General features: G+C 42.0%; 1 protein-coding gene across 2 annotated transcripts in view; it reads right to left on the bottom strand.

The window, feature by feature from the left end:
• Positions 1–3629: 3629 nt before the first annotated feature.
• Positions 3630–11417, bottom strand: part of TRIM54 (tripartite motif containing 54) — a 1123771-nt gene continuing 1115983 nt past the window's right edge. For both annotated transcript variants that reach the window (XM_044075469.1, XM_044075470.1), the window contains one exon: positions 3630–5371. In XM_044075469.1, coding sequence (XP_043931404.1) covers positions 5361–5371 — 11 coding nt within the window. In that variant the 3' untranslated portion in view covers positions 3630–5360. The remainder of the gene's footprint in view (positions 5372–11417) is intronic.

Genomic DNA, 11417 nt, shown 5'->3' with positions numbered 1-11417 from the left:
CACCTTGCAGATTATATCATTTCTCTCTCCCTCTCTGCTGTCTTCTCACTGTTTCTGTGTGTGTGTGTGTGTGTGTGTGTGTGTGTGTGTGTGTGTGTGTGAGAAGAAACAAAGCGTTCCGGCCCCAAAACCCGGACAATACCAAGAAAGGAGGAGGGGTATCCATATTCATCAAGGACACCCACACCTCAAGATTGGTGGTATCGCACGATGCATCGGAAACCATCCAGGTGCAATTAACCATAGGCAAGACTGCTCTGCAATTTGTAGCATGTTACAGGCCACCCTCGCAAACTCAGGAACCTCATATGGCCTTCCTGAAAACACTGGAGGGGATAAATGTATCTCCGAACACCATCATACTAGGTGACTTCAACTACCCTAATATAGACTGGGAACACTACTCAAGCCCAAACACTCTAGCCCAAAAGTTCCTGGAATTCATAAACTCAAATGCCATGGAACAACTAGTCACCATCCCCACAAGAGGAGAAAACATACTTGATCTCATCATCACGAACATGGGAGCACAATGTTCAACGCCGGAAGTATACCCCTCACTGGTGAGATCTGATCACAAACTAATCTCGCTGGAGGTCCTCATCCCGCCCCACCCGAAATGATAAAGACCACAGTAAAGAACTTCTCGAAAGCCGACTTCACACTTCTAAAGACTAGTGTGGTCTCCTTTAAGGCCCCTGAGCCGGCGGTTAACATTACTCAAACCGCTGAATCACTTACAAATGCCTTCTACCAGCACCTGCAGGGCTGCATGGATCAGGCAATCCCAAGCAAAACAAAGACTCTTTGTACCAAAGGCAAGCGTCCAGTCTGGTGGACCCCAGCCATAAACAAACTCTACAACAAAAGGAGAAAGCTACTACAAGATAGAGCAAAATCCTTAAAAGGTAAGACACCGCTGATCACTATAAGTAAAAAGCTAAGAGCTCTCATAAAATCATCCAAAGCTAATTTTGAGAAAAAAATAGCTAAGGGCTCTAAAGAGAACCATAAGGCATTCTTTAGCTATGTCAGAAACCTAGGAGGAAACTCCCAGATATGCTCAGAATTAGTTCAAAATGATGTGAAGATTACTGATCCTACAGACATTGCCAACATACTGGCTGACAGGTTCAGTGCAAACTTCTCCCCTCCCTAAAGGAGAGATATCTATACCAAATGATTGTAGCCCCCCAAACATCTCTAACGCCCAGGTGAGAACTGCTCTCTCCAAGGCAAAGAACACAGCATCCATGGGACCTGATGGTGTCCCCGGCTGTGTGCTCCATGAACTCAATGAGGAATTAAACCCACAGTTAGGACAGCTGTTTAATCTTAGTCTCACCTCCGGATCGCACTCCAGGGAGTGGCGCACAGCGACTGTGGTCCCACTCCACAAAGGCGGTGCCTCCACCGACCCTGGAAATTACCGTCCCATTAGCTTGACAAGCCTTATCTGCAAAGCCATGGAGAGGATCATAATGGATCTCATAAATAAAGACATAGGGAACTTGCAGACTTTGGATCCAACCCAGTTTGGCTTTGTCAAAGGCAGATCATGCCTTTTAAACTTGGTCGACTTTTTCAAAACAGTCACCAAGGCCATTGACGAGGAAAGGCAGTCCATACAGCCTACCTAGACCTGGCGAAGGCTTTTGATACAATACCTCACTCGGGTATCATTGAAAAACTCATCAACTTAAATGTAAACCCATACATTACAAGATGGGTTGCAAACTGGCTGAGTGACAGAACCCACAGGGTCAGAGTTGCTGGCGCCATGTCAGACTCAAAGCCTGTCACAAGTGGTGTCCCACAGGGCTCAGTCCTGGGCCCACTCTTGTTTGGCATCTACTTTTCTGAAGTACAAGCAAACACAGGAGGGTTATGGCTGACAAAGTTTGCAGATGACTGCAAACTGGCGCCGTAGTTGAAAACACATCCGACACAGATATCCTTCAGAAGGGTCTCACAGAAACGGATAACTGGTGCCAGAGCCATGGCCTAAAGTTAAATGCCAAGAAATGCATAGTCATACCCTTCGGGAAAAATAAGGTTACCCCTAGCTACCATATAGGTGGCAATCCCTGAACACAGAAGAAGTTATTAGGGACCTGGGAACCCAGGTTGACAGTAGCCTTTCATTCGACACTCATATTGCAAAAGTAGTTAGGAAGACCTTCTACATTGCCCACCTTATCATGAAGGGATTCACATCTATATCAAGGGAAGTCATAGTCTCCCTATACTCATCACTCATCAGACCAATGATCGAGTACAATGCCCCATTCGGAATGTATCTGACCCGACACTTGCAGCAGCTGGAGAGGCCACAAAAGTTCCTCACCAAAAGGATAAAGGGTCTCAAATCTGTCTTATGCTGCCCGACTGAAAGAACTCCAGTTATATTCAGTTGCTTACCGCTTGCTCAGAGGTGACCTATGCCTGACATACAAGGCCATGCCAAACCCAGATTTGATGAACATGCTTCATCTCAAAAAATCTAGATCCTTCAGAGCCACAAGGGCGGGAGACTTAAACCTCAACACGGTTATTAATAGGACGTGCTGGAGGGATAGATTCATCACCCAAAGACTCCCTATGCTGTGGAACAAAATCCCGGTTTATGTGAGGCAGAGCACCTCGCTGGCCTTGTTCAAGAGGAATCTTGACCAATGGATGGGAGATCTCAGATACACCCCAGGGATTACCTCAGTGTCACTGCTCGACAGAGGCACAGCAAAATAAGGGGCATAGTTTCTCCAAACTAAAGGGGTGGCGTAAGCCACAAAACTATGGGCTAGGCTTATAAATGCCCTCGGGCAGATAGCCTAGTATGAACCTATGAACCTATGAACCTATGCTATGAGAGAGAGTAGGTATGAATAAACTGGGAATAAACTATTGCATCACTAGTCGGATTGCCAACTGGCTCTCAGGATGCAGAAGCTCAGAATAAGGGAGGATGCCTCTAGAAGGAGACCAGTCAACAATAGATTCCCCCAGGGTTCGGTGCCGAGACTTTTCCTGCTTGACACCTACCTCTCGGAAGTAAAAGCTAATACCAAAGGGCTGATTAAGTTTGACATGACTGCAAGCTAGGAGGAGTTATTGAATACCCAAATGACTTAACCTTCATGCAGGAAGGTTTGTCCCAAACTGTAATTGGTGCCAGAATCATGAACTGAAAATACATTATCGTATCCTTTGGGAAGTCATCTACCCCAGGGAACTACCAGACAGACAATACCCTCCTGAGAGTTGACACATTTGTTTGGCATTTGGGAACTTGTGTGGACAGTGACCTAACTTTTGACCAGCATGTGTCATAAGGTAGTCTTTCTATATTGCACAACTTATGAACAAATTGATTGCAACTACATCTAGAGATGTGATTGTCCCACTTTACAAAGCCCTCATTAGGTCAGTCATTTTGTGTAATGCCCACTTTGGCATGTATCTGTCCAAACACATGCAACAACTGGAACGCCCATAGAGATAACTTACTAAAAAAGATACAAGTCCTAAACAATAGGTCTTGCATGGACACCTCAAAGCCTTATCAGTATACTTGGTATCCTACAGAATGTTAAGTGATGACCTATGTCTGGCATATAAGGCATCCTCTGACCCAATACTGATGGACCTATTGAACATCAGAAGTCAAATGGCATCAGAAATACTCAGTCCAGGTATCTAAACAGAATGCACCACAGGATTGCTCCTTGTGCCAGTAATGGATAGAGGCAGTTCTTAAATACTGCATCTCTTACATAGGTCCCCCTCCAATTATCTATGGTATGATCACAATTATTCTCACTGGGACTAATATACAATTATCAGCCATGGGATGGGGAAGAACAATCAAGAAATGTTAATTCAAGCACCAAAAGGGAAATTGGCTAAGCTTAAAATGTCCTCCAAAGTAAACCTATGTTGAGGGAGTAAATATTTAAAAAAAAATGCCCTTTGTAGATCACTAAGTGCCCCTCTCACCCCCCCCCCCAGCCTTCAACAGCTTTCGGCACCTCTGCCCACTGCATCAAAACCTACATGATATCATACAGCCCAGGTCTTACCCAGCAAATCGGATGCAGTATTATGACTGGCTCAGAGCTCAGATAGCCTGGGGCAACATGTTAATGCAGTCTGCTTTGCTCCATCAAGACTTTCAGGTTCATTCTGCACAGAAAGCTCATTTACTAAACTTAAGGGGAAATTAGTGTTTGAGGCAAACTGGAGAGGTAGGTATACAACTGTATAGAGTCGTGATAAGAGGAAGAGTTTTGTGCACCACTCTCACAACTAGCAGGACAACATGTACTTCTATCCTAGTATCTTTTCTGTTGAGAGGGCCTATAAAATCTGTGGGCAGATGCTGAGAAAGGTGAAAGAAAACAAAGACGTGACAATCACTATGTCAACTGTAAATTGTTCCAGCCTGAGTGGGAGGGTTGAGGTGAGAACAAATGGTTTGATTCTTAGATATGTAACTGTAAGCCAGCTTTAGAAGATGCAAGGTGGCTACACTTTCACAGAGCTCTAGTAAGGACTTGTCTGAAATACTGCATGCATTTGCAGAAACTCTACCCTCTGACAACGAAAGACTAATGGAGGGTACAAAAATAAGATGACTCAAGGAAAGGGAGAATAAAATTAAAAGGCAGACTGAAGGTCTGAAGGCAGAAGAAGGGCAGAGATACCTGATATAAAACCATTAGAAGCAAAGTATAAGTGGTCTTACGTAAAAAGAAGTCTATAGAGAACAGATTACAATTAGATTACTATGGGTGCAACATTCAGGTCAGATATGAGGAGGCCTTGGAATGCCTTACTGTGTTGAAACACAGAAAATATTTCTGTTGTTGTACTTCAGAACTAACTGTGGTAAGTGGTTGAGGCAGAAAAAACAGCGGTGAAGCAGTTACATAGGTACTAACTATGGCTCTAGATTGATATGGTATAACTACAGTCTCCTGTTAAGCTGCATGTGTTCTTATGTTATGGTTGTAAATTTGTAATATAAGTACTCATTTTCTTCTCTCGAAAACCTCACACATCATTTCATTAAATAAATAAAAGGGAGATTTCTGTCTTCTGGTTTTGCAGATTAGCACAGTATCAAAATTAGCATTATATAAAAAGTTAATTGCTAGAACATACAAAATATATTTTGTCTGAAAATGACACAGTTCTGTGTCATTTGTAATACAATGGTACATACACATAATTTTATTTGAATACACGTGATTTCTTCACAACAGCAGTCATCAATTAGGATTCTACGTGATCTGAAAAACATCTACTTTCAGAGGAAGTTGCTTCTCAGTAATGCAGTCTCTGATTTCTTCAGTTCTCCATTAAATCTGACCTGTCAACCATATAAATACAAGGTAGTTAAATGATGGAGACAGTATTTTGTAAAGAAAAGTATTTTGTCTTTGTTAGTAAGATCAAAAACACTCATATGCTGACCATATGCTGAAACGAACCAGGTGAGATGGCACACAGGTGAAAGATGTGTAAAACATCTAGCAACAGTAAAATAAAACCAGGTTTTCTCAGTTGTTTCTTAGAAAGTTTAATCACAAAATATTTCCTTTGTTCTAACACTTGATTTCCATTCATGTCTAGCTGATCCAAGTGCCACTGATTACAGTTCAATACTCTTCTATACTTGTGCACACATACACACACACACACGCACACAAGCACACGCACACACACACACACACACACACACACACACACACACACACACACACACACACACACACACACACACACACACACACACACACACACACACACACACACATTTACACATACACAAAGAAAACACAAAAACAAAATATTTCAAACAATTAAGACAAAAATCTGGAAGATGTTAATTCTTGCATTTAAGTTCAGGTTCCAGTACCTGTGCCCAAGCGCTACACAAATTTTGAAGAATTCAAAGGGCTACAAAATTACATGTAAAAAAAACTTAATGAGACAAAATGAAATATGGTGTCCATGGGAAAGAATAATCCTATGTATCCATATAATTTAGATTTTGCAATCATAAAAACAGTTTGTCTTATGATGACCTAGAGATCATATTGGATGATAAACTGAAGTTTAATAAAATATTTAAAAATACATATTAACTTGTTAAGATGCTGTTAAGAATTGTCTCTTCTAGGGATGAGACTGTTATGATCCCAGTTTACAAATTGGTTATTAAATCAATTATGCAATATAGATCAGGATTTTGTGTTTACTCTAAAACAGCCATTTTTTGACTTGGGGGGGTTCAGATGTTTTTTAATAGGGGGATAAGAAGATTATCAGGTATCCACTACGAGGCTAGATTAATGAGGCTAAACCTGTTTAAATCTTTTGCAGACTGTTTATGGGTGACTATATTTGGATCTTTAAATGTTCCAGCAAAGTGGAATTAAGTGGCCCTTTGTAGATCAGTGTTATACATCATGAGATGAGGACATGAAATAATCAGTAACTGGTGGATAACAAGATTATGCAAACCAGTTTTGGACATAACTATTTCCAATTCTGAGACGGAAGAAGATGGAATTACTTGTCTTTAGAAATTAGATTATAAAATGTAGACTAGGTGAATGATATGGAGATATAAGCCTAAATTGAGTGAGGCTTTTAAGAATCTCTGATAAGGTCTATGGCCTGTGTTTAAAAATCCAACACTGAAGTAGAGCGAGTATCAAAGAAAAGTATACACTATCTTACAATGAAATAAATATGGTTACATTTAAATAAATCCAAGCAGAAAATGTAATACAGTTCAGTAACACACTTCGTGGGCTGTACAGAGCAGATTAGTGCACCACCATATGATGCAGCACTGCATATTTACACCACCATATGATGCAGCACTGCATATTTACACCACCATATGATGCAGCACTGCATATTTACACCGCTATACACCGCTATATGATGCAGCACTGCATATTTACACCACTATATGATGCAACACTGCATATTTACACCATTATATGATGCAACACTGCATATTTATACATAGACATTCTGTACAAAAAATGTTTTTGTAAACAGGACGTGAGGAGGAAAGGAACAGAGAAGGATGGATAGTACAGGAGAGGTACATGCTGACGGTTAGAGTAGGTGATAAAAGAATTGAAGTAAAAGTCTACTGACAGTTGAACATATAAAGTGTATGAAGGTGTTATGTTACATGTCCTGAATGATGGCATTTGCATAATGATTTCAAAGGTATGCTTTCAATTTAGTCCAGAATGATGCTTAAGAGGTGGTTTCTTTGAGATAAGCAGGAAAGACATTCCCATATCTTTGGACCAAGTGTAGAGAAGCAGTGTTTGCTTCACTGAAGTTTGCTTACTGCAGGTTCAAGCAGAGTTCCACTGTGGTTCCCGGCTACTAAAGTTACAGGATGACATCTCTGGGGTAAGTTTAGGAGCTAAAGGAGTAAAGGCATCCGAGTGCAGGAGTTTAAATAACTGAGAAGCCAGTAAGAGATCAACTCTGTATCTGAAAGGAACTCATTTGACTTGTTCTATTGTTAAGACAATGATGTTCTTACCTGGGGAAGAGAGTGATAAATCTATATATTTTATTTTAAAAGATTTTGATAGCATTCCCACTTTTTATGAGGCAGAAAATATTCCAGCTGTGAAACAAGGATCCCTTTACATAAGGCAGATGTAGTAGAACAGGACATAAAGTGGGTATTTTCCTAGCTCAGAACAGAAGGTAATATATTTGCTGTCTAGGTTTGTTAAGGTATATATTATAAGTGAGGAATGAGCACAGCCATAATCTTTGGCATCTAAATGAACTGGCATTCTTGATATAAGTATTGCCCACAGTTTTGACATGTAAGGAGTTGATGAATTTAGCAAGTCTAGGTTTTGTAGCAAGGATCATGCATTTGGTGAGTTAAGGAATAGATTTTTGTTAGTATCCAGGTAGAGAGTGAGCTGAAGTGAGCTTGTAGTTGTTCAGGGGTTGGAAGAGAATTGCTGGAGTTGAATAAAACATTATCCTCTGCATATGGCAAAGCTAGGAGGTGACTTAAGTCATGGGGAGATTTGTTGCTAAGAATGGAAAATAGTAAAGGGGCCAGAATTGAACCATGAAATACACCTTTACTGAAGTATGTTGTGAATGAGATGGATGATCCAATTTTGACTGAAATATTTCAATTAGATCATAGGATCATAGGAAGTTACTAGGCTATTGGCCTTGAGGCCCTTACAAGCCTAGCCAATAGTTTAGCCCATGTTCCAACAAGTCAGCACCTTATGCTCCTGTCCAGAAGGGACACAGGTGGAATCCCAGGAGGCGTATTTTCTGTTCCCCATCCAGCTATGCAGGTTTCGCTTAAAAAGGGTTAATAAGGTATTCTGCTTGACGTGGAGACGGAGGCTATTCCACAGAAGGGGGAGCCTCTGGGACATGAATCTGTCCGACCAACAAGTCCTATTGATATCACAGACCAGGCTGAGGTTGCACATGCGGGTTACTCGAGTGGAGCTTGACTTGTGGATATGCAGTAGTCCCATCAAGATGGAGTCTGAGATTGCTTTTTATGCCAGAGGTCACCTCTGAGGAGTCTGTATGAGACTGAGTAGAGGGACAGAGCTTTTAGCCTATCTGTGTAGGTTAGAATTTTGAGGTCCTGGATTCTCCTGATGAGGAACATCTGTGGTCTCTCCAGCTGCTGCATGTGCTTTGTGAGGTACATGCCAAAAGAGGTACTGTACTCAATAATGGGTCTTATAAGGGAAGAATACAGGGATGTTATATCTTCCTTGTCCCCAGATGAGATAACCTTACTAATGAAGTGGGCCATGAAGAAAGCTTTCTGTACAACAGAGGCAATATGGTGGTCTAAAGTCAGTTTGCTATTAACCTGGGTGCCCAAGTCCCTCATGACTGATTGCATGCTTAGGACCTTGTTATTAATGTGATAATTTGTGGGGACATCATTCTCCCCAAAGGGGATGATGATGCATTTTTTGGCATTCAGTTTGAGGCCATGTTTCTGGTACCATTCATTTGTTTGGGTGAGGCCCTCTTGGAGGATGTCCATATCACTAGGGGAATTGATGACAGTGCCCAGCTTGCAGTCATTTGCAAACTTGGTCAGCCATAGCCCACTGGTTTTGTCCTGCACCTCAGAAAAGTATATCCCAAACAACAGAGGCCCCAAGACCAATCCTTGTGATACACTGCTCTTTTTGGGTCTACTGCTTGAGGTGGCTTCCCCTGTTTTGACTAGGTGGGTTCTATCAGTCAGCCAGTTTGCAACCCATCTGGTAACACATGGATTGATGCCTAGTTGAGAGAGTTTATCTATTATACCTGAGTGGCGAATATTATCGAAGGCTTTGGCCAGATCAAGATAAGTGGTGTGCACCGTCTTCCCCTCATCCATGGCTTTGGTGACTGTCTCAAAGAACTCAACCAAATTTAATAGGCATGACCTCCTCTTGATGAAACCAAAGTGTGTGAGATTGAGTGTTTGGAAGTTGCCAATGTCCTTGTTACAGAGGTCTGTGATAATCCATTCCATGACCTTGCAGATCAGGCTCGTTAGGCTGATGGGTCTATAATTTCCTATATCGGTGGATGCTCCACCTTTGTGCAAAGGGATGACAGTGGCTGTCCTCCACTCAGCTGGGATGAAGCCGGTACTCAGGCTTTGGGTGAATAGAGACTCCCTGAAGGCTTTGGCCAAGACATCAGAGTGTTATTAAACATGTGTGGGAACCTGGCTGGTTGTTTTTTGTGTTTTGTTTTATTTTTCTAAAAGTTGTTTTGTGGTTTTGGGTGACTAGGGTGTCTACTGGTGCTGCAATTTCCTGCCTCAGTACATGCAGGATGCAGCCTGGGATGTTATCGGGTCCCATGGAGGCTGTATTTTTTGCCTTTGAGAGGGCAGTGATGACTTGCTCCCTAGAGATAAGGGGAGGGGGCTGGTGCTGGTGATCTCCTGATTTACTGATGGGGGAGACAGAGGGGTGACGTTTTCACTGAGCTTGTTTGCCAACAGGTTGGCTGTATCTATGGAGTTTTTGTATGTGGTGTCCTTGACAACCAGTTCAGAGCAGATCTGAGTGCTTCATTTGAGATTGCAGACATATGTGAAGAAGACCTTATGATTGTCTTTAGAAGATGTGGCCAGTTTGGACTTGAAGTTTGCGTTGGAGGATTTCATTAGTGCTCTTATTTGCTTGTTCAGGCAAAGGAGAGAGTGCTTCCAATTAGGCACCTGCTCCTTCTTGGTCCTGGACAGCAATTTTTTCCTTTTATTATAGAATTTATTTATTGCAGATGTCCACCGGACAGGTTTACTCTTCCCTGAGAAGAGGATTTTGTCCTGTTTGGTATTCCTGATTCCATGCAGCTATATAAATGCTTGTATAGTTCTTTGGTATAGGCTTGGACATATGTGCCAGTTCCTATAGAGGGAGAGGAGGCTATGAATCTGTTTATACCTTCCCTCAGGAGGTTGTAACTAGCTTTGGAGAAGTTTTTTTGTTTGGCCTTAGCTGGGGGGGGAGATGGTGACTTTGAAAGTAACCACTTTGTAGTCGGATCTTACCAGGGAGGATAACACTGTACGGATGCTGCAGTGGTTACTCATATTGGTTAATACCAAGTCCAGGATATTATCACCTCTTGTGGGGGTGTCGACCAGCTGGTCCAAGGAATTTGCATTGATGAAATCAAGGAATCTCTGGGCATTTGTGTCTTGCATGAGTAGTTCTTCTAGTCTATGGTTGGATAGTTAAAGTCACCCAGGATCAGGGTAAAGGGTTGAATCTTGATAGATTCAAAGAGGTCCAGATAGGTGGAGTGGGCATCTTGAGTCAAAGTTGAGGGCCTGTAGCTAGCTATGATTTGAATAGGGGTATTGTCACCGGTTAACTGCACCTAGAGTGTCTCCTGTGCATCATACTGTTTGACCAGCCTAGAGGTGTGTATGTCTTTAATATATATTGCAACTCCACTTTCTTTTGCTTTGGTGCCAATGGTTTGGGTCTGAATGTATGACAGGATGAGTAACCTGGTATGGCTAGGGTGCTCTCCGCAGCTTTGAACCAGTTTTCGGTGACTGCACAAATTTCAGCATCTTCAGGGTTAAGAATGCTTGCAAAGAGTGCAGTTTCATGTTTAGACTCCTAACATTTAGCAGCATGACCTTTAATTTGTGTTTTGATGAAATTTTCATGTTGGTAGTTTTGACCTCATGGCATTGCCTAAAAAAGGCACTATAGGGAGGTAAGAGCCTTTGCCAGAAGCCTGAAGCCCAAGGGAGACAAATGCAGGCCATCTCTGGCAAAGCATCGTGGTCTGTTGATCATGTCTTCCCAGTATGTCACGTACTGTATCCCCTTGGAATGACACCA

Source organism: Protopterus annectens, chromosome 6.part1 (genome assembly GCF_019279795.1).
Source record: "Protopterus annectens isolate FY-2018-M chromosome 6.part1, PAN1.0, whole genome shotgun sequence".
Taxonomy (NCBI): Eukaryota; Metazoa; Chordata; order Ceratodontiformes; family Protopteridae; genus Protopterus; species Protopterus annectens.
This window is presented reverse-complemented; position numbering and strand designations above follow the sequence as displayed.